Genomic DNA, 27,294 nt, shown 5'->3' with positions numbered 1-27,294 from the left:
AAGTTACAGAGTATAAAGAAATGTAATGGATAAAAGCAGAAAGAGGTGACATTACTCATGCAAAATTAAAAAAAAATAAAAATAGCGAAATATGAGAAATCGGCATAGCTGTCGGCTCAAGGTTTCTTTCTCACTTTCCTGACATACTTCTTGTTTGGCCTCTCACCCGCCCACGCAACCATCAAGCATATGCAAGTGTTTAAACTCTATGCGTGCTTACCAAACACTCATCAATAAGTCTCTTTTTAGCTGCGGACGTTCAGCGTATCCATCCATTTCCTATATCGCTTTTCTATTGCAGGGCCCGTACAGTGTAGACAGAGAAGCAACGCCACACAGATCCTGACCTGGGATTCAAATTCAGAACCTCAGAACTTTGAAGCGAACGTGTCAACCACTTGACCACCGTGCTGCTGCCGTTCCTTACAAAAAGTCATCATGGCAAGTCTAAAACGTTTGACGTGTGGTGTAGCCGTTTTTAATAAATTGACAGAAAACAAAAAAAACGTGGGGACCTTTTTTTTTCAGACGCTAGTCACATCCCTATAAATGACAAAAACTAAAATTGAAAAAAAATGCTAATAAAATAAAATCTAAACAAAAGTGCTTTATAAAAATTATAATTATATTTCATGTTTATAAAACTAAGTGAAACTCATCTCAAAATCATGTTTGTCTTTGTCAATATGATTAATTTAGAGGGGGAAAAAAACGGTATTAGAGTTGTTTGGGAACGATAGTTTACTTTTACAAAATAATTAGAGGCCTTTTTTTATATTGAGCCCAACAAATACTTAATAAAAAAACAAAACTAGAACTAAAATAATGCAATTTCAGAAAAAAAAAAACTAATCTACCTGCTCATTAAAACTAACCAATTTAAAAAAGAAAAAAAATAGCGAATAAAAACTCATCTAAAATTAAGCATTTCCCCCCAAAAATAAAAACTGATAGACAGCTCTAAAACTGCTTAAACTAACTGATTTAAAAAAAAAAATAAAAAATAGAAGTTAAAAATGACATGAAAACTAGTACTAAAACATGTTAAAAAAATAACTAAATTGAAGCATTTAAAAAATATATAAAAAATAATTTAAAAAAAATCAAAAACTGATAAACCAGCTCTAAAACTCAAAACAAATAAAAACTAATACTAAAACTAATAAAAACTCAACTTAAACAAAGCATTTTGTGTGTGTGTGTGGGGGGGGGGGGGGGGGGCCTAATGGACCAGCTCTAAAACTCATTAAAACAAAAGTAAAAGCGAAATAAAAACAAACCATAACGAAAAATCCCAAACTATCATAACCCTTGGGAGAGAGACAACACTTGGCAACCTCGCCACATGCAAGAACCAGGAAAAGCTCAGGTTACCAAAGACAGATCATGTCAACACACACACACACGCACACACAAGAGAGATCAATTTGTTTGACAAAGCGGCCGCCCATTTGACTTTCCCCCTGCATGCTCGTGAACATGTGTACCATAACGTCACCCGCTGTGCATGCACACAATAGAAGACGTAATATGATTAAAGCTACACACAAACCCCACCCCCTCGCCTTAAACACACACACACACCCACACATCTCCAAACAGGTGGCTCAGCTTTAAGTCAAGAAACACACATGCCGGATATTACCCCCCCCCCCCCCCCCTACAGATGTCAAATTCTCCATCTTTCTCCCTATTGGACGTCTCTTCCTTCCTCCTGCAGTCAGGTTGCTCCCGTGCAGCTGCCCGGGCTATGCTAACCCTTCAGCACTATATATAGGAGGCGGCGAGATGAAACACTTGAGAACAATGATGCGGAGCAGCAGCGAGAAGACGAGCGGCGAGAGCGGTGGTCGATATTTACCACGTGAGGTTAGCGGCGGCACATGTTGACGGAGGTGTCGCTCCCTTTCCTCTGCTTTCCTTCTCTGGGTGGGGAATTGTCAAACGGCTGCAGCATCAGCAGCAGCAGCATCAGTGGCAGCTCCGGGGCCTGCGTCTTTCTCCCTCCCTCTCTCTCACGCTCTCTCTCTCTCTTATCTCCGCCCCCTTGTCCACACACTCCCCCCCCCCCCCCCCACCGCCAAGACCCTCCTCCGAAACACCCTTCCTCCATCATTTCTCCCCCTTCACTCTTCCTCTGTGCTCAATTTCCTCTCCCCTGCACAAATTCACGCTGTTGAATGATAATCAGCCAGGCACACCCGTGGGTTTCTCTTTGGATGTATCGGCAATATGCAGCAAATAAGGAGGACCCGACTCTCCCTAAGCTCTCATTAGCTTTGGAGCCTTTACGCCATGACACTAACTGAGCATCATTTCGATTACACTGATGACTCTCCGTGGTATTATTAATAGAAAGGAGATCCAAGCCAGTCTCGAGATTTTTAGACAGGAGGCAGATTTGTGATGCTGTATATTTACTGTGAAATATGAACACAGACTCTCATAATAATCAAATACAGGCGTCAATATAAAAACTTCAAACAGATGCAATGAGGCACAATATTATAACCCTGTAAATGCAGAATTATTGAGTAATAACAAGGCATTGAAATGAAACATTACTTCGAGGGGAAGTCAACCCCAAAATTTCTTTACGTTCTATGCAGCTCCGATAGTCTAAACACGGCATTCTGATTGAAATTGTGTTTGTGGAATATGAATTAAGCAGCCAAATCTTATCCATTTCATCGTTGTTGCTCAGGGTTCGAATAAACGACCAATCGCGGCTCATCTTGCAAACTCAGAAAACAGGTAAGGAACAAGTGGCTGTGTTCACGGCCACAACGGCGCAAAAAAAACAAACAAAAAAAAAACTTTTTTTAAATATCACTCTGTGCCTGCAAAAATATCGAAACTCAGTCTAGCAAGCCCCTGCGCAGATTTTAGGCCACGCTTCGTGCCACACTTGCACTAGGCACGAAAATAAAGCCCATAGCGTTTTTACCCACCATTTTGGTTCCTGATTTTTAGATGGGCGTGGCTAAAACAGAGCACAGCGACAAATTTGTCCGATATAAGTTGCCCCTCAAGTATCAACTCAAAAAATATTTGGCTCTCCAATCCACTCAGAGCAGGGGGGAGTACATTAGTAATGTTTAACTTATTCACTGCCATTGACTTTAATTTGAACTATTTCTATTTGTTTAACATTTTTTTTTCCATTTTTGTGAAAGCCTAGAATTTTTTCTTTGTACATTTAGAACAGATATAAAATGTGTGATTAATCGTGAGTTAACTAGTGAAGTCATGCGATTAATTACGATTGCAAATTTGAAGTGCCTAATTTTTAATAATCTTTTCTTTATTTTTATTAATCTTTTTTTTTTAAGAAAAGATTATTAATCATTATGGGCGTCAGGCGATTACAATTAATTAATTAATTAATCACAAATTTCATATCTATTCTAATACAATAAAAAAAAATCTTGGTATTCATACTCTTATTAACAAAAGTGGGAAAAATGTTAAACTAATAGAAATAGAAATGAGTTTATGACGTCTATAGCCGTCAATTGCAGTGAATGAGTTAATAATAATAATATTAAGCTTTGGTGGCCTAAATTCAGGCTCAACTGCAACCCAGTGTGATGACTTTGTTTGTTCCAATGTTAATCCTCACAGTTTAACAGTTTGGAGCCCTCAACGACAACACAGAGCACACTTGCTATCACACTGCCTACGCCGCCTTGTCATAATGACTAATTACATCATATTGACATCAGTTTGTGTGGTGGGGGGGCCTCATAGATGTTTATGGAAGCGTGGATACATCATGTTTGGTCCCTAAAATGATTTAATCCAGTTAATAGGATTTCACATTAATCCAAGAAGGCTTCATTTATTGTTGGCCTTATTTGAATGGATACAATATGTCCTTCAGACTCACTCATATTCATCTTTCGATCTGAAACCGAAACGTCTTCAGTATACAACAAAAACAATGGAATTGACCTTGCCGTTCGGATACTTTTGGAGGGGACCATATTTAGTCATCAATAATATATAAGAGACTGATGAAAAAGTTCCATTCCATTTTATTCTATTCCGTCTACACTTTAGCCACAGTCATGCTGCAACAGAAAAGTGCCCTCCTGATTCATTCATTAACCAAAGCATGCCCATTTAGCGCATTTCCTGACTAATAAAAACAACAGTGGACGCTTATATAACACTGACATTTAAAGAAGAGCCTTTCACTCCATCAGGATGAAAGCAGCGTTGCTGAGCAATCGCAAAACCAATATCAAGATTATCCGGCCAGAAGAGGCCCGGGCTATAATTTCAGACTGGCAGGATTCTGTCTGATTTACATCACATCAAGTTAGCTTCTAGCAGGCATGAAGCTGCACAGGCCTCGCCAGTGACCTAAGACCACCCCTTTATCTGAATACAGGAAGCAAGAGGAGGTTGGGTATTCCAAATAGGCATGAAAAGTGCTGTAAGAGGGCAGGAACCATCTATTGGGCACAAACGCTATATATATATACTTTTTTTTTTTTTTTTGAGAAAACAAAACACGCTATATTTGTAAGATAATTGGGTGTTCAAAATGTGTAGTGCATACAAGCAGTGCCAACTTGCGCACTACGGTGTCTCAGAGGGACCACACTTTGCGAGGTAAGAGTGGCTAGCAAGAACTCGCTGGAGTGGCTAAGAAGAGCAGCTAGCAAGAACTAGCTGCAGCGGCTAGCGGGAGAAGCTAGCAAAAGCCGTGGAAGGTCGATCATTGGGTCCGACAATAGCTGTCTCAGTTGTCCGAAGCACTTCAGAGAGCTGAGACATTGGCGGGAGAGAGGGGTGGGGGTGCGAGTGTTGGAACGCGGCTAACAGCGGCTAAAAACGGCGCTGAAGTGTGAAACCCGGGCGTCAGAAGTCCGTGGCATCTACCCCATACTTTTTAAAAATGTACGTTGAAGTGATAGAAGATATTTTTTTGCATATTATTGAAATTAACAGTGGCGTTTTAAAATGAATTATTAGTTCACCACTAGATGACACTAAATACGACACACAGTCCCTTTAAGGAGTATAATTGTGTCAATATTTATTTATAATATTTTTTTTTTTTGGGGGGGGGAGAGCTCAGTATTGATCATTTGACATGTCATCATCGTTCTCCCTTTTTTTTTTTTTTTTTTTTTTTTGGGATGTGTGTGTGTGTGTGTGTGTGCGTGTGCGTGTGCGTGCGTGCGTGCGTGTAAAAAAAAATAAGAATTCCCATACCGTTCACCTAAACCATTTATTTATAATAATAAAACAAAAAAAGTCATAAAAGTCTTATGAAGACCAGTGAAAAGTTGACATTTTAAAACGTCATTTTCCATTATTTGTAAGTATATTAACTTGTTTGGATTTAGGTTAGGGTTAGTCACTTTCTTTTTACTATTTATGTTCAATAGGTGCTTACTAGAATAAGTCTATTTTCACTTTAGAGGAAGAAAACTGCAAAATGATTTCAATTAACAAAAGAATAGTCCAATAAAATGTGAATTTTTACGAATAGTCTGTGGGTGGCGACAATAGCGGCGGTGGCATTTTTGTGACGTGTGATGCAATTGGAAGCGAAGGACTATTATTAAACCTGAAAATCTGTTTAAAGCATATATTAGTTAAAGCATATATTACTCAGTGCGCTGAGGGAAAACAACACAGCCATTTAGGATTATTGACTAGACTGTCATTCCAATTTACTGCGGAACAACCTATAAGATCCCGAGGTTTACCGTCAACTGTATACAACCGTTGCCATGGAAACGTCGTCCAGGCTGACAGCTGTGGCCTTTCCGGCAGCGGGCCACACAAAACGCAGGTCACCTGATACAACAAGGGTACCTTTCGCCAACTGTCTATCATTGATTGTTTCCAGGCAACCAGTGCACGGATTCTGTTTTCTTTCCGAGAAACGGTCTCTTTTATATGCTTTGTTGACATTTACAACAAGATAGTACATTGATTTGAACAAGCGCAGATACAAAAAAAATCTAATTGCTTAGGTCAAGCTGGCCTGCAAGCCATGTTTAGTGGTGAATCTTTTCTCTGGGGAGTGTTCATTTGTTGGCCAAAACAGAGGCTAAAAAGCAGTGTTCATTGTACACAAAGGGTTCTCAAACATTATTTTTTGAAATTCTGAGACTAATAATTTATGGCCAGTTTTTATGGCGCAAGTCGAGTGCAAAGTGCAGTCTAACTTTTCTTCCTTTTGGTATTTTGCTTAAGTTGTGCAGATAGAATAGGGCGTTTTGCCCCATTGTGGGATGGAACACAGCTGACTCTCGGCCAAATGAAAAGGCTCCCCTCATTCCCATTAAAAGACCGTGCTTGACATTGCGGAAGCAGAAATGGACTTGTAGGGTCCATGCATGAGATTTGTTGGTCACAAATGCGTCTATGCAGGTAAACTGACTAGTTTGATCAACTAGGCTTTACCCTGGCACAAAAATGAAGACGCGCCCGTTTTAACGTGGAGCGCACGGACGGGCACCTGTCTACGAAAATAGGGCCCATGTTGTCCATTTCCGCAACTCTTGTGAAAATAGAAATTGAATGGATGATAATTCACACTGTTCAAACTGTTACGGTTGCACTTCTTCATATCATTCATTCAATAGAAAGACAAAATGCTGATGTTGCACTTTAGGTAAGATATAATAAATACTTAAAATTAGGGGTGTCATTATTAGTGCCTTCATTTTGAGTTAATTTAAAATTCCACAAATTTTTTTAACGCGCGATTAATGACCGCCTCTTACTTGGAAAGTTTGTACAGGGGGAATTCCAGTCGCAACGCAGCAGACACGTCCATGTCCAAATTTAGCAGTAATAAATTGAATAATAATGTGTATATTTGTGGTATTTTACAATTGTAAAAAGGTGCAAAATTTCACAAGTTCCTTCATGTTAAAAGATTAGCTGGCTCTTAATATGAAAAGAAAACTGCACTGAGCTGTCACCGTCTTACAAATGCAATTATGCCATCTAGTGGCAGACAAATGACCAACATAAATCAATATCACACAGTACAGTACATCTTCTTTTTTTTTTTCACTCAATTTTATGAATTATTATGAAATTACTGTAACTTTTACTTTAACAAGAGGATGAAAACTTAGGAAAAAAATATTGTGAATTTTATTGTACATTTAGAACATATATAAAATGTGTGATGTGTTGCAGTATATTCCCAGTCCCACCTACTGACAAAACGCAAAAATTAAAAAAAAAAATCTTCAACTAATAGTGCTAAAAAGACAGTGTCTGTTACCCAGATATACGTGTATGATTAAGATATAGAAAACCGGATATTACTAGGTCAGCTTTTGCATCAGTGTCGGCCATCAAGCTGTCACTTCCCCTCCGCCATCCAGTGTGCGCTCCAATGGGCGTGTTGCCGGGGCGACCGTTCACACGCCTTGCCATGCAAGACCACCTGGGAGAGGCCTCGACATGCACCAATGCGCGCGTGAACGTCGTACAGTATACTAACAACGGCAATGCGCCCACACACAGATGTGCACAATAGCCACTCAACCACATTTGCATATCCATATCTATAAATAGGCACAGATATAGCAGGCATTATGCTGATTGTTGATTTGGTGACAAAGTTAAACATCCGAAAATGTTGAATACCAAAGTGAGTTGTCAATACGAAAAAAAAGAAAATCATATTAACTGGTAACAGTAACTTAACCAATTTGCGGTAGTGCTGCTTCTCTTGACGGAGACCAGCCACTTCTTGTCTCAAAACTCGATTTCTCTCTTCCAGAAGACGAAACGAATGGCCGAGCTGGGACGAAACCTCTGACTTTGACTGAAAGACAAGAAAAAACAAAGAGGAAAATGTCAAATATGCATTATGATAATAATAATAATAATAAATTGGAAAGTTGCATTATGTCGTTCCCAATTGTTTCATCCACGTTGGTGGCCTCATCCGGCTACCAAAGTAAACACGCAAAGCTCTTCTGACAGGACTTGCGGCAACGATGACGTGCTCGTTCTCTTTGCGGTCATCATAAGCACTGACAAAGCTTAAACAAGAGTAGGGGGCCTTGCAACCACTTTGTCAGTGACTTTATTTGCATCCAAATGTGTATGTGATATGATGCTGAGAAATGCTCATGTTGCAAGAATTGTCTTCTTTCAATCTTGAATAAATATGACAATTAAAACTTGTGGTTTTTTTTTTTTTTTTTTAGAACCTTAGAGCTAAGCTATTCCTCCAAGCTACAAAAAAATAAATAAATGAATAGAAAATAAAAATAAAATAAAATAAATAACTGTAAATGGGTTTGTTTATGATGGCAGATATTGAAAAGATTATTATAGAGACGTTAAAAAGTATTCTCTCAAAATTTCACAAAGGCAATGCCATTTTAAACCAGGTGTTAAAATTTATTTTAATCTTAATGTTTGTTTAGTGTAACATTTTCAATGAATCAACTTTAAATAAATAATACATTTATGCTTACAAAAATGATGTAATTCACACACCTGAAAATCTGGCGAATTTTTTTTTATTATTATTTTATTTAACATTTTTTTAACCAGGTAAAATGTTGTAAAATGTCAAATGAAAAGTGGTCATTAAGGAATAAGAATAAATGATGATTTATTTTTATTTTTTTTACCAGAAAAAAAAGTTGTAATATTAATTACAATAATAATAATTAAATAATAATAATAATAATAATAATCATTAAAAAATAGTATGAGAATTAAATAATGGGGTAGATGCCACGGACTCTGGACTCGTTTGCGGCCATCAGATGGCCGCGTTCCAACACTCGCGGGCGCGGGGCGTCTCAACTCTCTGAAATGCTTCCGACAACTGAGACAGACACACAACGCTCTCGCACCCGTCGACGGGAACGAAGGAAGGAAGTCGGAGGTCCTGCGTGGCATATATCCCATTAGGAAACAAAACTTTTATGTTATAAAATTAAATTGTAATAAAATGTGTGTGGAGGGAGACACAATGTTACCAAAATAAATTATAAGGATTATTTTTTTTTGTATTTTCCACACACCAACATTATTTGTATGCATGATTTTTATAAAGATATTACTATTGGAATGGATTAACGATTACGATCAATCTTAGATGTATCGGATCTATCAGTTGCCAAGTTAAGTGGTTTGTGGATTTGACGCATGGTCATTGTGGTTGCGGTTTGTCAGGCGTCCCCCCTGCGGTAATCTCATTCTTGACTGGGAGTCATTTAAATAGATTGTCATATCGCCATCTGGTGAGTGAGCGATACACTTGCTCGCGTCACTGCTGCACACGAGGCCGGGCACATTCAGGCAAAGGCGAGCGAGAGCGTTCAATGAATCAAAAGCCATAAAGCCTTGACATTCTAAGAACATCCTCACTCTTGAAATCATTCCTCTTGCTTTTCCCTCCCTCTCGTGGGTGCTGCTCCTCTTTTAGCCACAGACACAAAAGCATCCAGTGCATGAAAACGATCCTGGTTGCATCCTGAATGAGGTAGTGGTGCATAATGTGATGCCTACCTTGCAGGCCGCGGTGCCGCCCTCCCGTCACAAAACGAATCGCTTTCCTTTGCCGTCAAGTCCAAATCTGGCACATCATGGAGATCTGTGTGTGTTTGTGTTGTTACGAGCTTCTCTAATCTGCAGCTTTAATAGCGTGCCGAGTGTGTGCAAAGCTGTAGCTGGCTGAGAGTCAGTGTGAGCAAAGACACTTGCAGTGGCTTCATGTCACTGTCACACACGCAGACATTCCCTCAACCCCGGCCCGTCCCTGCGTGAGTAGTTTGTTCACAGTTTGTTGTTCCTTCATTGGCAAGCTCTTGCATAGAGTTGACATGAAAACAGCAAAGTCAAGTGTTAAAATGACTCCAACACTTTTTCCAGGTTTATATACCGGTAGCTCTACACGCTACAGAGTTGAATTAACACTTTCGAAATAGTTACCCATTTTGCAATAATATGGGAGTTAATACTGCTGAGGTATATTTAACACAGGGATGTGATTTGACCAAAGTGAAATTATCTGAAAATTTAGCCGGGGGTCTGGGGGCCGCTGGCACCCAGCTAGGTCCAGGGTCCGTGTTTTTAAGTACTTTCAATGCACTCACATGACAAAGAAATAGACAAAACAACAGCATAAATTTTCAATGTATATTGAACTATCCCATATAAAATGGCAGTTTTAGTCAACTCAAAATCAGTCACATTCAAAAACATTGGACTGCCTTTGCTTTTAAAAACTATCACTGAGAATATCATCATATCTAACTAATGTGATTACTAAGTTAACACATAAATAATGTTGAAGAGTTCAAATTTCATGAACAAATAATTGTATCATGACCAAATGAAAAGTAACTCATATTAGAGCATACCACAAATGTCTTTGTTATAGCAGAAGATGTTATCTGTCGGAGTCATGTGCATACACAATGAACTACTTAAAAAAAAAAAAAAAAAAAAAGATTTTTTTTTGGGGGGGGGGGGGATAAAAAAAAGCGGAATTCCGCGAATTAGCGGAAAAATCACATCCCTGTTAACAACCTGGTTAGTGTTAGTTTCATTCCCAGAAGTGCTAAAATAATACATTTGATTAGATTTATTTTTTATTTTTTTTATTAAATGCGAGAATACAGAAATTAGCTTTAATGTCCTTTATTAGCTTTGATTAATTCTCTGCAGAGTTGTTTTAACACTAAATAAATCAACTCTGTCAAATAAATCCAACACTGACCTCCATTTAAATCAGACAGTGTTAAAAATACACTTCGGGGGTTGAAATACACTCTCAAACATTTAACACCAAGTTGAGCTAGTGATGGGCAAATGAAGCTTCATGATGCTTCATGAAGCAAGTGCACTTTTTTTTTTAGTTCTTTAAATGGTGCTAACACTCATCTCTATTTAAATCAGACAGTGTTAAAATTACACTTTGGGGGTTGAAATACACTGAAACATTTAACACCACTAGTGATGCGTAAATGAAGCTTCATGATGCTTCATGAAGCAAGTGCACTATTTTTTTAGTCCTTTAAATGGTGCTAACACTGATCTCCATTTAAATCAGACAGTGTTAAAAATACACTTTGGGGGTTGAAATAAACTCTTAAACATTTAAAACAAGTTGTTGCAAATGAAGCTTCATGACGCTTCATGAAGCAAGTGCACTATTTTTTTACTCCTCTAGGTGGTACTTTTGGTTTGTGAAATGAAAGCTTAATTTCCACTGCAACTTTAAACCAAGAGTGCCATCTAGAGGAGTCAAAAAATATCACAACTGCTTCATGAATTTTCAAGTGTTTTCCCGCTTTTCCTAAATCGGTGTGAAATCACTGACAAATAATTTTGAAGAAAGATGTATATATATATATATATGTATATATATCCCAATAAAGCATTTTTCATAAAATTTTCATGAAATTAATGGCAATTTTCTATTCTACTAATTTCACTTTCCTGATCGTAAAATGGCCACAGGAGGGCAGCCAATACTGCTATCTGATACCAGCTAATAATAATAACAATAATAATAGTAGTAGTAATAGATAATACATGTATGTATATTAGCAATGTTATTTAGATAACGGGTGCAAAATTTGCCTTTTTTGTTTGTTTTCAGTTCATTGAAATGAAAACCAATACTATTTTTCTAGCCCCCACCCCCGAAAAAAGTCATGTGTTTTAATGAGAAAAATAGCACTGTATAAAAACTTGCACTCCCAGCACGAGTTGCCGTTTTGTCAGTAGTCCTTCACGGGACCAAGAAAGGACAGAGGGAAGGAGGACGCTACAGCGTGCGTGAGTGAGAAGAGAAAGCAGGAGCGTGCGCTCTGTTCCACTCTGTTACCTAGCAACGCTCGCCGGCCGCCTGTTCCCTTCCTTGCTCCAGACGTATTATCTTCAGGCATGACACGGAGCCGTGTAGATGGAGAGCCGGATTGGAGGGGAAATACGCCGTGAACCCCTGGAAGTCGGCAAAATGCCAAGGGCCAGGAGTCGTTTAACCGTGTCAGGCTGGTACATTAGCCTCAAGTGTTGACCTGCACCCTCATTCAGCTTTGATTTTAACACTTGTCAATTGAATTGTATCCCTCGGAGTCATTCAACAGGAGAATTAAGTAAAGCCTCCCTCTTGCAAGCAAAAAAATAAAATAAATCAATAGGCAGGATATTATAATCCTCGTGAAGAGAATTTTCTGATGGGCGTTAAAAGATTTTGGCTTGATTAAATAATGGAAAACTTGACATGGGTGTTTACACTTACCTAATTTAGCATGTGTCTTAGCAACAAGCAATGACTTGCCTGTGATGTGACCTATTTACAATCTAATTAACACAGCAGTTTTTCTAGATATGACCTATTTTTGGACAGCCAATCAGAAACGGGTTGTAGGGGTGGGGAATCTTTGAATGTCTCACGATTCCGATTTTTGGGTCCGCGATTGGATTCAGAATTGATTTTCGATTAAGAACGCTTTTTGATTGACAATGATTTGATTGACAATGATTTTTGTGTCAATCTATAGATGTGCAAGGGATTGTAATGATCTACTCCAGTCTGACTCACTAATGCTAATTAGCGTGCTACTCGCGGCCCTCAAAAGAACGACTCCACACTGCAAAAAAATAACTTTTATTAGAATAACTTGATCGTGACTTTTTCCTTCTACTCTCTAATGTGGCTACAACTTAAGTGTATTAGACTAAATGGAACCACACTGCCCCTCAGTGGCCAAACCGGATACAACATGAACAGCGCTCCCAATAAAGGCGCAAACCGACAAAGGCAAGACAGTATAAAATAATTGAAATAAAATTGATTTTGGGACATTTAAAATCGATTCTGAATCGTACTAAATAAGAATCGCAATTCTTATGAGAATCTACTTTTTGGGCACACCCCTAACGGGTTGTAATACATTATATGTTTAAGTTGTCATCAAAGCAAATAATAAGGTTGTAGAATACAGCACAATTAATTCTTCAACTTCCAAGCCTTGCTAAAGAGGCTGAGGGTAAGGATGACGGACTGGTCAAGCATAAAAAATTGTATAATTAAATATCTGCAGAAATGTAAGGGGTGTATTCACTTTTGTGATATACTGTACTGTACAAATGCAACGATGACTCCCTCTAAATTACATCTTTTGCAGAGATGGCAGCATTAAGATCCGTTCAGTACCTTTGCCATGGAGTGCACGTGATGACGGCGTGCGTTCCTGGCAGCGATCATGGCCAGTTGTCTCTGGATCCACTGTAACTCCATCTGCGAGTGCCTCAGCAGCTCCTCCACATTAACACCGGATGTGTGATCCCGCATCATCACCTGCACAACACCACCAAAAATACGCGCACGTGAGCCACCATGCACAAGCTGGCATCGCACCCCCACATAAGCACATGGTCGATTATGTAAAGCATTGCGTATGCATATTCTCTTTACAGCCAGGTTGTTTGTTTACACGATATGTGCCCCCACAAATATACCAAACATGCTTCTTCTTTTTTTTTTGGAGTGTGTGAGGAAGCTGAAATTTATTGTTAAATATCAACTTTTCCCCATTCATTTTCAATGGGACACACTTGCTGCAGGCCGGCGGTAGCACCACTGGACTATTTCTCAGAAATAGAGAAATTTGTCCAGTGGTGTGACCGGAATCATCTTGTGCTCAATGTGGGAAAGACAGAGGAGGTGATATTTGATCCAAAAACTGTGGGTGACCACGGGCCAGTCGGCATTAAAGGCAATCACATCAGCCAGGTGGGTTCATACAGGTATCTGGGGGTCCACATTGACAACACACTCAGCTGGAGGGTACACGTTGGAAGTCTCTGCTCCAAACTCCAACAGCGTCTCTATTTCCTACGCAGACTTCGGGTCTATGGAGTGGAGCAGAGGATCATGCTGTTGTTCTACCGGGCTGCATTGGAAAGTATCATCAGATACGGCATTGCGGCCTGGTACGGCAACCTGACTGTGCAGTCAAGGTCACAGATTGCCGGTCTGGTGCGGACTGCCATGAAGATCATGGGGGTCAGGAATCATCCTTCCCTACAGATGCTTTATGAGCGGTCCGTCACCAGACTGGCACAGAAAATTGTTACTGACCCGACTCACATTCTGCATCATGAGTTCCAGCTACTGCCTTCCGGCAGGAGATTCGGGGCCCCCAGAACCAGGCTGAACCGCTACAAGAACTCATTCCTGCCGACATCCGTCAAATTACTTAATAACCGACATTAACTAAGTGGTGCAATATATATATATAGGAGTGTGTGTGTGTATTATTTATTTTTTACATATTTATTTAATTTATTATTTATTTATTTTAATTATCTCTCTATTCTGTTGTTTTTCTTACTGTAAACTACTGCTGCACTTCTTATTTAATTTTGATTTTATCTCTTTCTATTCTGTTGTTTTTTTCCTTACTGTAAACTGCAGCTGGACGGAGTCCAGGAAAAAGTTCCCCACGGGGAAAATAAAAGTATATCGTATCGTATCGTATAAAAATAATAATAATAAAATAAAATGAAAAAAAGTCTCACTTTTCACATACATTGCCACCTGATACGCAGTTGGGAAAGTACATTGTCCAGTAACACAGAGGCTGTGGGTTCGAATCCCACGTTCGACTGTGCATTACAAATATATCCATGGCCATTATGCTAAGTGATAACATGTATACCAACTGACTACCATATCAAGAAATGTATTATAAGTTCACTAAAATGATTAAATTCATGTTAGATTTCAGCATTAGATAACACTGAAAAAAAAAATAGGCCATTAGCCGTGATCTCAAATAAGTCATGTTAGCTTAAAGGTTAGAGCAATTGCCTTCCACTACGGAATACCTGGGTCCAAACCCAACTTGAAACTCATTTTAGTACATTCGATGGTTCAAATCCAAGTGACTATCAGATCAGGAAATGCATTATATTTTCACTGGAATGATTAAATGTATGCTAGCTTTCAGCATCAGATGACATTTTTCAAAATAAATACGCTATTAGCCATAATTTCAACAAGTCAAGTTAGCTCACTGGTTGGAGCAATTGCCTTCCTGGGTACAAACCCAAATTGCACCACATGTAAATACTTTAGCAATTTATCTTTCAATTTACTTCATGAGCACATACATTAAAATCTTAGCATTCCGCTAATAGCATTCCCACACAATTTCTGCAGAAATTGAACTTTGTCTAGTTGGAAAACAAAACTGTTCTTATATTGGAGCTACAATAATGTACACATTTAGTAATAAACAAAACTATTAGTTTGTATACACAAAATGTAGAAAAAATAAATCAATTTGGTATTAAGCAAGCAGATCCTCGTCACTTACTGTGTAGTTCCCGCATCTTCTTTTTACCAAAACCACATAACTTGCTCTATGTCAGCATCCGTGACAGGTTTGATCACTTCTCCATTATATATGCGCCTCTGTCAGATCACCGGTGTGCATTTGTAGAAGCTTGACTGACGTGATTGATACAATGCACTAACAACGTGTATGCGTTCAGGGAGAGGCCGAGCTCCACTCCACGGTTATGTAAGAGAGATTACAGTAACTCTTTCAACACAATTACAATAACATTTATCTGCTGATGCTAAATCCCAGTTTATGTCATCCTTCTTTTTACGTCTGCACGTAACCAATGTTAAATCTTGGTGCTAGACAAATAGACATAGATGCAAAAATATTTATATATATATATATATATATATATATATATATATATATATATATATATATATATAAAAAATACTATATATATATATATAGTATTTTCTTTCTTTTTTAGGACGATGAAAGAATCTTAAAATGATATGCAAATTACGTTTAATAACATTTTTTTGTCATCCAAAAAAATAAAACCTACACATTTGTTTAACATGGGAAAATATTTTTCATTCCTACTTCATTTGAATAGTAATTGTGATTGCTTGTGTAATATTTTAATATCTTGAGACATTTGATTTTAAAAGAAATTTACAAAGGTTTTTTTTTTTCCAAGTTTTACAAGCTACTGAAATAAATCAGTTTTTTCGCATATTCAAATTTGATTGAAAGATGTTTCAGTATATTTTTGTTTGTATTTATGCATAGTATGTGAATGATTTAAGCGGTTAAGTGTCACAAGAGAGAGATATAACATGAGCAACTTCACACGTTAGAAGATTGAAACTAGAGCTGTCAAAATGAATCCATTAATCGACAGGTAATCGATTATAAAATTAGTTGACAACTATTTTAATAATAGAGTAATCGTTTGGAGCCAATTATTATAATTTTTTTTTAATTGTCCAAATCCTCTGATATCATATCAACAGCAATGGTTGAAACTATTATGTACTTACAATATCAAATGATCTTCTTTGGTTAACTGCATCACCTCGGTAGCAATGCTGAATTCTTCCGGCACCTCAGCCTCTTGATCTTTGCACGTGACCATCTTCTATTCCTCATTGTGCATAACAAATATTAAAAAAGCGATAGAACCACAACAATGACGCCTTGAGCTGCTGCTTGCTGCTGCCAAAGCATGACTAGCAATGTGTGCAGCCCGCGAGCAGTTGACTTGCTCTTTTGAGACCTAAGTCCCGAATTGTCTTGGGGCCCAAAGGCTGCTTGCTGCGTGGCCATATGGCACACTTTAACAAAAGAGGGAGAAACAAGATGTGAGGGGGGGCATTTGAGGTTGAGCTCACATTTCAACAGAAAGTGAAGTTATGCTTGTTAAAATCGCCGCAACATGCTTCATTACTTTCATTTGATTTTTGGGGCGTGTTTTCACACTGCTGGTTGATGATGGTTGCCGTTTAAACAAAACAAAAACAAAAACGTGCATTACAATGGCAACATTAGCATGTTGACACCTTTTTTAAATAATTGCCTACAAAAAAAAAATTCGGGAAAACACAAAATAAAAAAAAAAGGCAAAATAATGACATGATTTACGCAAAAAATATTTTTTGTAAAAAAAAAAAAAAGATTTAGGCAATTAATTTTATGAGGGTGACGATATGCCGTGATGCTTTTATGTAGAAGAAACAATCTGACATATTTTAGAATATATAAACAGCGCATGATTCCGCCCATTTATTTACTTATTTCATGGCGTTTCATAAAGTTGTCGTTAGTCCAAGATCGCGATAAAAACACCTCGAGACTGATGAGTTGTGTAGAAAATGTTTTTTTTTTTTTTTTACTGTTTTGAGAAATGTCAGCATATCTGGATCATGCTGGTCTTGACACTTTAAACAAAGAGACGGTATATGTTCACGCTGGGTTGCAATAAACCTGTACATATTAAAACGGTCGCCCAGTATTGATCCCACACGTTTTCACTCCAGACAGAAGTGCTGTCCCAACACATCTTTGCCAACGCTCAGCAGCTGCGTGGCAGTTTCAAACTCCAGCGGGATGCCCTTGGTCGATCTCTTCTTCAAGTCGCGCTCCATTAGCTGAGTGGACAGAGAACAATTATTGTGCTGTGCACATGCCTACAAGGATCAAGATGTCACTTCAAATGGAAATAGACTATCTTTTTTTTTTTTTTTTGCTGGGGGACACTGTATGTAACAAATATCACCATGTATGGTGGTAGATGTCTTTACTCCAACACATACCGCCTACAGAGCAGACATTTTTTACAAGTTTTTTTTGGGGGGGTGTTGCTAGATGACCATAATTCTATTTATATAACTAATACGGCACACGCTGCCTACAGAGCAAACATGCCATCTGTAAAGCTATACTTTCGAAAAAGTAAATAAAAAAATGACACATTATGAAATGCATTACAAGCATTGTCAGTCACCCCCTAAGCAATGCCTTGTACTTTTCCAGCTGAGTCCATGAAAAGGCTCCACAAAAGACCGCATTTTTGAAATTCATGCATTCCTTAACACTTGATTATTCTTATATTAAATCATTCACTGCCATTGACGGCTATTGACGTCAAAAATTCATTTCAACTATTTCTATTAGCTTAACATTTTTTTCCCCCACAACAAGAGTATGAAAACGTAAAAAAAATTTGTATTGTACATTTAGAACAGATTTAAAATTTATGATTAATCGTGAGTTAACTATTGAAGTCATGTGATTAATTACAATTCAAAATTAGCAGTGTCAGGCAATTAAAATCGGAATTAATTGCATGACTTCATGAGTTAACACACAATTAATCACAAATTTTATATCTGTTCTAAATGTACAATTAAAAAAAATTGTGCAATAAAAAAAAATTCAAAAAAATTAATAGAAATAGTTCAAATGAATTTTTGACGTCTATAACCGTCAATGGCAGTGAATGAGTTAAAGAGATGACATTAAAAAAAAAAAAAGATTATTCTTACATTAAAAAGTAGTTGTATTGGTTAACAGGTAGACAGTAAAATAGAAAAAAAAGTTTTGAAAAGCCACATCACCTCAAATGTTGTTATCTCAAGCGCCTCACTTATGTCATCCTCCTGCTGTGACAACGGTGTGTTGATTAACAGGGCGGTTTTGGCCACATCTGGATGGTAATGCCTCTGCAGAGTCTGTGGGGGGAGGGGGGGGGCATGACAATTATAACATTGAAAGTAAAAAAAGAGGGTCATAAAGAATGAAAAACATCATATGCATAATGTATTCATTAGTTAAAATAGTCATTTACACACAATAATAAATGTACAGGCAAAAAGTCTTTCCGAACCCAACTGCGGCAAACTCCTGGTTATTTTTGTCGGGAATGTAAGCTTACACACCTTAATTTCCCAAAGGCTACTCTCTAGGGCACGGCACTGAGCGGGGTCGTCTTCATCCATTAGATACGGGTCTTCCAAAGGCTCTGTCATCGCGAAAGCACATTTTACAACACAGTTAAAAGAGGCTTCGGTGGGTTTTTCATCTGCCGTTTACGTATAAGACGTTACCATCTTCTGCACTGGGCTTGTGGATGAGGACCCGACAGGACGGGTGGCGGCGGATCAGGTTGTAGATGAAGGGCAGCACGATGAGGAGCGCTGTGGGCGGGGCCGTGAGGGCCAATCGGGCCAGGCGTTTGGCAAAAGCCGCCACCAGGTACAACGGCAGGTGGCTGGAGTCGAAATGGATCGGAAATGTTCACGTGAAAGTTTCATCGGACCGACTTTCATCGCAGTTATTGGATGGCTTTACCTGGAACTAAGGAACAGGTTGGCCAAATGGAAAAAGCGGGCTTTGTACTTGACATGGAAAATGGAAGGTTCAAGAAGATTATACAATTTCTTGTAGAAGTCAGGGTAATCTCTGAAACACAACAAACGCAAAATATGAACTGAAGTTGTTTTCATTTTGTTGCTTTTCTGATGTTTTACTAATTTCAGGGATGTGATTTGACCAAAGTGAAATTATCTGAAAATTTAGCCGGGGGTCTCGGGGCCGCTGGCACCCAGCTAGGTCCAGGGCAGTGACCTGGTGGGGGGAGCTCATGGGTTTTCCGTGTTTTTAAGTACTTTCAATGCACTCACATGACAAAGAAATAGACAAAACAACAGCATTAATTTTCAATGTATATTGAACTATCCCATATAAAATGGCAGTTTTAGTCAACTCAAAATCAGTCACATTCAAAAACATTGGACTGCCTTTGCTTTTAAAAACTATCACTGAGAATATCATCATATCTAACTAATGTGATTACTAAATTAACACATAAATAATGTTGAAGAGTTCAAATTTCATGAACAAATAATTGTATCATGACCAAATGAAAAGTAACTCATATTAGAGCATACCACAAATGTCTTTGTTATAGCAGAAGATGTTATCTGTCGGAGTCATGTGCCTACACAATGAACTACTAAAAAAAAAAAAAAAAAAAAAAAATCAGAATTTTTTTGGGGGGGGAAATAAAAAAAGCAGAATTACGCGAATTAGCGGAAAAATCACATCCCTGTAATTTACTGTGTTATTTCAGTACCATTATCATGGTACTTTATACAGGTATAGGTTCGAAATACACGCATAAAAGTAGACATAATTCTACAATTTGATAACAATACTCACAGGTTGTGTTCATGTATGAGGACAAAAAGTCCATTGAGGGCCAGCAGGCTGATCGCGCCACCTATTCAAAAAAAGACATACAGTATGTTTTAGTAGTCTACCTCAACTTTAGTGGCTTCTAAAATAGCATCAAGTGAACTTTACCAGCCAAGACACACTGCTCAGACCTTATTATATTGAAAGCAATTTTAATTGCGTTGATGTCACCATGCTGCAAATGATCTGAATTTGTGCAAATGCACAGTTTGGATGTAGCAACATACAGCCTCACCCGACTTCGTTCTGCATCTCTGATGCAACAATTTACTGGAAGGTTGTGTGAAAGGATCTACTTTCCAAAAAAATGAGCCACTGAAAAAAAAAAAACATACCAATATCATAGGCTGCAGTCAAGAAGTCGATCATCAGTGTGGGTTTGCTCATGTGGGGCAAAATGGCATCATGGAGGATCACCAAGACATTTTTATACATGTTACTCGGCAACTACAATGTGAAAAGAAACATAAGAGACAGGAAAGTTAAGTCTGGGTCCAAATTTGTGCAGCACCACATTTGATGTTACCTTATACTTAAGAAACCCAAGCCACATCCTCTCGAAGGTACGTTTGTGTTCCTGTGATGAGAAAATATGATGAACCTCTTGGACAAAAATCACAATTGGGCAACAATGTTGCAATTTGAGGAGAGCCTACATACAATTAGCTTAGCAGCTTTCCAGTCTTTCTGTTGAGCTGAAACAAGGGCACAAGTCATAATCGGTGGGATTAAAATGAATAATACAATGAAATAGCAAGTCTCACCTTCCTGTTTGACCATGAAGTTGGAAAGCTCAGATTCTTCCCTGGGCATGCTAATGTTGGACATGAGCGTGAAAACGTTGTGTTGATATATAGGCATCATTTCCTGGGGAAGAAAAAAAAACACGATAGATACATTATATTTGTGACGGTCTCGGTGTGACAATGACAGTAACTGTAATAACTGCAAAGTTATTAAAATTTAAACGGTATGGGATTTTTTTTAATTTTTTTTATAGGTTTTAGGTGAACTAATGAATACAGGCACGCACATATTCACCCACATACAAAAAATATATATATATTAAAAAATAATAATTAAAGAAATTAAAAAAAAAGAAGCGCAATGATGATGACATGTCAAATCGGTAAAATTACCGAATGAACAATACTGAGCTCTCCAGAAAAAATAAAAAAATAAAAATAACTGCAAAGTTGTCTTACCCCTTTGTTTCTGTCCATAACTTGGCCCATGTTCTCACGGGTGGAGCTCATGACGTAGTAGCGTACATCATCTTGCTCAAGGAATTCATGAAACCGAGAGATCAACAGAGAGTTGTCCATCGTTCGGGACAGCAGTCTGTCCACTATCGCCTATCCAAAACATGCAATACAAAAAAGCGGAGCCACATCACACGGGGTCTTTACTTTATCCTGTTGAATGTCTAAAAATTACCTGAATCAGTTCCCTGGGGAAACTGTAGTGTTCACTCCAGTCCAAGTCCTCAAGGGGATGCTGTCCTTCTCCCGCTGCAAACTTCATTAGGCAACACAGGGACGCTTCCTTTGTTTGAACAAATGCTTATTTAAAAAATGTCCAATGATTCGGTTCCTCTATATTCCATTTTGAGCCAACTCACCTGGACCGCATGAAGTTCATGACTAAGTTGTTCAAGCATCATCTCCACGCAGTTGTTGTAACGGTGTCTCATGAAGATATGGTATTTGTCTTCAGCATTATATTCACCTAGCAATGAGATGTATAGGAATGTATCAAACATAGATATATTAAAATATATTGTACTACCGTACAACTGAACATACACTCACCACTTAGCGCGTCGTCTTCTGCTGGCAGTTTGCCTTTAAATAGCTCTTTTCGTTCCTGTAGTGTGCAAAATAAATAGCTGCACGCATCGACAGCCTTGACAACATCTTTCTCCTTTTCTGACTGCAAAAAAAAGAACAATAATAACACTTGAAACGACAGCGTGTTTGTTGGCCTAGCAGGGATACCTGAAGAAACATACCTGAAGAAACTCAAACACATCGAAAACGTCATTGGCATGTTTTCTGCTCTCAAGTATACTATCGACTCTACTATTTAGGTCAATTTTAGCTGTTTTTACACTTTGTCCTACTGCTTTCCCCAGCTTCACGTTGCGTTTCAGGGAGGGCGCCATGTTTGTGTAGGAACTAGGAAGGAAGAGGGCTGTCCTTCTTCTACGCACGCTTCAGAATTGCATACTGTTGCCCCCTATAGGTCATTTGTACAAGCAGCAGTTTGGTGAGAAAGAAATGTACTGTATTTACAATGTAAATAAGTAATCGGGTAATGTTAGTGCTTTACTTTCTAAGATAATGTGTATGTAGTTTAACAACTGTGTACATTGATCCATGTATATACAGGTACATATCAATAAATTAGAACAGGTACAAAAGTTTCAGTAGTTTAATTCAAAAAGAGGGATATAATAAACAAACATTTCAATTCCTTAATGTTTACATTTAAAATGTTTTATATAATATTCAAATTTACTGAGATGGTGAAGTTTGGGTTCTTAACATCAAAATCACCATCCTGTGTATGTGTAATGAACCTACAAGTTCTGCATTTTGGACAAACTACTGAAATAAATGAAGTTTCCACTACATTCTTATTTGGCTAGCACCTGTTAGTTTGCAATGACTAACCTTCTTTAATTGGCATCTTTAACCTTGATAACTAATCCAGACATCCATTTCCACACCACTTATCCACTACAAGGTCCCAGTCCCAGGTTGATGAATAAAGTAAATACAAAATAAGATATTTACATTGCTGGTGTCTGGTCAAAACCTTGTACCTCCAAAATAATCCCTTTTTGCAGGAAACCCCAAAAACTTATCATCAACATTTTTAGGAGAGTGACATTGGCATATACTGTATTGTAAATGATCAATTGGCCATGGTGGAGTATTCAAATGGCTTTTATTATTTTCGTGTACAGACAAACCATAGACAAAGCCCCGATGAGGAAACCTAAATGTTTAAAAATACGCAAAACGAAATACAAAGTTTATAAGAGGAATTTATATTTTTAAATGAAAAAAAAAAGTCTGTATATTTCTTCTTAATCCGAGTCATTTACGATATCGGCATCTTCCTGGAAGAGAATAAGCAATAATTAGAAATGACAAATGCAAATGAAAATTCTAAAGTATGTTCGTTCACAGATACCTTTTTCTGCATTCCATTGGCTGTGCCATGAAAGTCATGTATGGGCAGTGTGGCCATCCAGTTGCGCATGGAGCCCTCTTCACACTCCGTCTCCACAATGGTGGGATAAATATGAGCCTCCTTGAAGGCCTTAATGCTTTCCTCTTCGCCGTCCCATTCGAGATTCTCGTGAAGCCCGTCTCCTCCGAAGCGTTTGTTATACCTATCGAAGTGGACCCTCTCCAGGACCAAGCCGAGCCCCGGTGCTTTGGGCACGTCCACTTTGTCTTGTTCCCAACTTCGGTCCATGACGTTCTCCTCGGCGTATCCCTTTATGACTGCGATCACAAGACCGATCATCTTCCGGATTTGGTGCATCATAAAGCTTTGGCCTCTCACTTTGATGACGGCAAATTCGTTATTGCTCAGGAGAAAAGGCTCTCCGCAGGACATCTCGGTGATGTAGCGACGGGCACTGGGGTCATTGGGAGCCTTCTGGGACGTGAAGTTGTGGAAGTTGTGAGTTCCTTTGTATCGCGCAAACAGGAGGTTGACCCTCTGAAGCGTCTCCGGGTTGAGTCGGAAGGATGCCGTGTCACTCGTGTTGTAGCCTTTATGAGAAAAGGCCACTGTTGGAAGCAGGTACGAATATGTGCGAGCATCGCAGTTGTTTTTTGAATTGAAGCCTTGGGTCACTCGTTTCAGACCTATGGTTGGAGGGCCAAAAAAATAATTACTGTGGTGCCTTAGGTAAGAGTTTATTTCATTGTGCGGCCATGCTCATAACTGAACATAACTAACTCTTCTATGACATTTTGCATTCTTCGTTAACATTAGCTAAACTGACTTAATTAAAGAAAGCTATGCGGTTACTTTAAATTCACTATCTGTTGTCAAACTGCTGCTTGTTGTGAAGTGAGTTGGGTTCACTGCTGGCACAAGTGATTGGGAGTATTTTCTATTTAAACACTCAATAAGCACCAGAGCAAAACAATCCGTAGACCTTCAAGTTCAATATGGCGGTGTGTAAATGAAAACATTTCTTTACCGAGGATTCTGATTTGAGGTGGTAGGTGCTTGTTGATTTTTTCAACGATATCTTCAATCATCCGCAGTTTGAGAGACACCACTTGGCCTGCGGCTGACACACCCTAAACAGTAAACAACATCAAATAATAAAATAGGTCCAGACAGATTAGTATTCTATCACATCAAGAGACACATTCAATTTTGCATAAAATATCAAAGTCCCGGATGTATACAGCCTCCCAAAGAAAGTCAACTGGGATATGCTGAATGAGGCCAAATGCTGTTAAAAAATGTATGGATGGAGATAACAGTTTTACCTTATCAGTCCTGGCACATCTTTGGAAAGACATCTTCTTCATTTCATCACCATGATTTTCAGGAATGCAGCCTGATTTGATAAGAGCTGCAACGAGATCATCTTCGATAGTCCTGAATCGAGTATTCCCCGGATTTCGCTAGAGGAAAATGTAAGGAATTAGCAACAACAACAACAAAAATGCTGACATTTGGGAGTGTTGCTTGGTGATGTACCTGCATTCCATAGTACCCCTTGCCACAGTATGCCATAAGGAGGATCACTTTTTTCTTGGGGTATCTCCTTTCCTCCTCAGTGTTGTCTCCCTCAGATTTGGCCCTTTTTGTGGTTTGAACAACCTCATTTTCCTCCTGGGATCTTTTCAAGAGGTTGGCAGCCGGTTCATTATGTGATGCTTCAATCATATTGGAAAGGAATTTAAAAAGACCACCTGGAAGACGATACATTCAACTTTATGGACATGTTAAAAGTTATGTTAGACAGTCGTTTTATGTGTGGGAAATCTTACCGTTTGCTGCTACTACTCGTTTACCAGTAATCAAGTCGCACAGCAGTCTGGTTTTAAACATGTCCCCTAAGCCATCTGTGGCATATTGTGATTTGGTGGGGAGTCGGGCACAATACAGCCAAAACGTTCCGGTTCAAGGTGATGAAGCTAACGCGGAATAGCATAAGATACCGTAACAAAACAAAACTATTTGAGAGCAAATAAATAGCTTTGAACGCGCTGCACAAAAAAAAACTATTTATTTGTCCCGCAATTCAAAGTTAAATCGTATATTAATTTAAGAATTATATTATTCGTCGCTAAATTGATGATATCGCCGCCATCCAGGCACACATGTATAATTTCAACTTTGACCCCGGATGAAGATATCGCGGGATTTGTTTTATCGCGCGACTTGCTGGCGAGAGTATGTAATTAAAAAAAATGTCCACTGGAGTGCAGTAAAAGCGTGTACATAATATTTCTTGAATCCGACTTGTGGCTCTAAAAATGTTTTATAGGGCTCAGACACAGTTGGGCTGCATCTTGAACTAAATTAGTCATGTATTGTCATGATAAATAAAAGTCTTCGCCAAGCAGTACAGTACATTCAAAACAGAAAGGTGTCGATATTTATGCTCTTTGAGCAATTCTCTCTGAGCAATTACGCTCTTTTCTGGACTACTGAACTACTGAAAAAAAAAACATCTAATATAAAAGAAGACAAGGACCCAAGGAATATTTTCCACATTTTTACATCAGTAACTGCAAAAGGCAAAAGTGTTCTGTCTCTTATAGTGCTTCCACAAATAACCTAACCTGTCCTCTCCGGCTGATTATGCAGCAAGTGAGAGGACAGGTTAGGTTATTTGTGGAAGCACTATAAGAGACAGAACAGAGTTTGATTTGCTCCCTCTGGTGTTATTTGTGATTGAGTGGAAATACATTCGGACAACGGAGACCAGAGCAAAAACAACAGCATATGACAACAGCATATTCACAATAAATGAGTTGGACAGTGAGGGGATAGACAGAGAAGATGGATGACGGGGGTTAAGGAAGACGGCATACCGTAGTTATACGAACTGTGTAAAGTAATCAGAGTGGTCCCACACCAATCAACTAAATCCCTTAGTCGTTTGTCGAGGGAGACATAAATATTGCTATTCATTATGCTGTTTACACTAAATACAATCATTAAAATAATCTATAATAATAATAATATCCTATGTTCAACAGTGTTCATGTTGTACATAATGCTGACATTTAAGCACATAATGATATGACATTTAATATATATTATATTGTGTCAGCAGTACAGTTCATATGGGGGGATTAGCTCAAATGGTAGAGCGCTCGCTTAGCATGCGAGAGGTAGCGGGATCGATGCCCGCATCCTCCAATGTTTTTTCTTCCCCTTATTACATCATAGCTCAAATGTTCGAGCGCAATGCGAGTGGAGTGAAGGATTATTTTTGTATTGCTCTGTCCTCTTTCTCTCCCCAGTATTTTAGAAACAAGAGATTGGTAATTTCTTAAAATTATACATAAATAGACAAGCGGTTAAGAAAATGGATGGATGGATATTATCCAGCCAACTATGACCAAGTTCAAAAAGGACATTGACACAAATTGCTCTTTTAGCACACTCGGACTTACTGGAAAGATTTTAGTAGTTTTGTGTGAAATGGGAATTTTAATTATTTATTTTTATTTTTTTAGGAAGTAAATTAGCATTGCGCTCAAACATTTGAGCTATGCTGTAATATGGGGGAAGAAAAAAAACTGGAGGATGCGGGCATCGATCCCGCTACCTCTCGCATGCTAAGCGAGCGCTCTACCATTTGAGCTAATCCCCCATTATACATGTTGTTTGAGGAAGAGAAGGTGCCGTGCGCATCCCTGAATGGGTAGGGTATTTTAATTTTCGTTGTTCAATACAGTGCTCAAAACATGTTCTAATTGTTATGTGGTATTGTTATGGCTATAGTTAGGTTTAACAACAAAGAAAGAAGGCGCATGGAGGTCGAAAATCCGTGGGCGGAATCACCTGACGTTGAAGCACGCATCGAACTGCGCTCTGCATCCAGGGAGGGCTTACTCATGCATAGAGCGGTCGCGTAGAATGCGATAGTTAGCAGATTCGATGCCCGCATCATCCATTTAGTCGGTATTTGTATGCACGTGTTTGCAGAAAGGTGCTT

At 38.5% G+C, this 27,294-nt stretch overlaps 3 protein-coding genes and 2 non-coding genes across 18 annotated transcripts in view; 1 reads left to right on the top strand and 4 right to left on the bottom strand.

The window, feature by feature from the left end:
* Nucleotides 1-15,531, bottom strand: part of rimbp2a (RIMS binding protein 2a) — a 65,945-nt gene extending 50,414 nt beyond the window's left edge. For 12 of the 14 annotated variants that reach the window (XR_013288119.1, XM_077542456.1, XM_077542462.1 and 9 more), the window contains exons 1-3: nt 15,348-15,531; nt 13,181-13,324; nt 7,694-7,813 (exon numbers count right to left, since the gene is read on the bottom strand). Coding sequence is in view for 12 of the 14 variants with exons in the window: in XM_077542456.1 (XP_077398582.1) it covers nt 7,694-7,813; nt 13,181-13,321 (261 nt within the window). In the remaining 2 variants the exon portion in view is untranslated. Of the gene's footprint in view, nt 1-1,861; nt 2,010-7,693; nt 7,814-13,180; nt 13,325-15,347 lie in introns of those variants that run through there. The other 2 variants (XM_077542464.1, XM_077542468.1) reach the window with 2 other exon arrangements.
* A 1,499-nt stretch (nt 15,532-17,030) lies between these two features.
* On the bottom strand, nt 17,031-22,286 carry noc4l (nucleolar complex associated 4 homolog). Its single transcript, XM_077542245.1, has 15 exons — nt 22,090-22,286; nt 21,890-22,010; nt 21,700-21,806; nt 21,516-21,623; nt 21,284-21,433; nt 20,843-20,945; nt 20,739-20,773; nt 20,605-20,655; nt 20,414-20,525; nt 20,043-20,103; nt 19,173-19,283; nt 18,929-19,092; nt 18,761-18,843; nt 18,440-18,553; nt 17,031-17,470 (listed from the first exon to the last, which is right to left on the bottom strand). Exons 1-15 carry the CDS (start codon nt 22,240-22,242, stop codon nt 17,351-17,353), a joined length of 1,593 nt encoding a protein of 530 aa, XP_077398371.1. The 5' UTR covers nt 22,243-22,286; the 3' UTR covers nt 17,031-17,350.
* A 725-nt stretch (nt 22,287-23,011) lies between these two features.
* On the bottom strand, nt 23,012-25,501 carry pus1 (pseudouridine synthase 1). The gene is made up of 6 exons (XM_077543114.1): nt 25,112-25,501; nt 24,819-25,033; nt 24,605-24,742; nt 24,307-24,409; nt 23,280-23,965; nt 23,012-23,205 (listed from the first exon to the last, which is right to left on the bottom strand). Exons 1-6 carry the CDS (start codon nt 25,170-25,172, stop codon nt 23,173-23,175), a joined length of 1,236 nt encoding a protein of 411 aa, XP_077399240.1. The 5' UTR covers nt 25,173-25,501; the 3' UTR covers nt 23,012-23,172.
* A 918-nt stretch (nt 25,502-26,419) lies between these two features.
* trnaa-agc (transfer RNA alanine (anticodon AGC)) lies at nt 26,420-26,492 on the top strand. The gene has a single exon. It is a non-coding gene; the product is annotated as a tRNA-Ala (tRNA).
* A 384-nt stretch (nt 26,493-26,876) lies between these two features.
* trnaa-agc (transfer RNA alanine (anticodon AGC)) lies at nt 26,877-26,949 on the bottom strand. Its single transcript has one exon. It is a non-coding gene; the product is annotated as a tRNA-Ala (tRNA).
* Nucleotides 26,950-27,294: the final 345 nt, after the last annotated feature.

The sequence above is a fragment of the Vanacampus margaritifer genome, chromosome 14, assembly GCF_051991255.1.
Source record: "Vanacampus margaritifer isolate UIUO_Vmar chromosome 14, RoL_Vmar_1.0, whole genome shotgun sequence".
Lineage (NCBI taxonomy): Eukaryota > Metazoa > Chordata > Actinopteri > Syngnathiformes > Syngnathidae > Vanacampus > Vanacampus margaritifer.
Note: the sequence above shows the minus strand (reverse complement) of the source record. Positions and strands in the feature narration are given on the sequence as shown.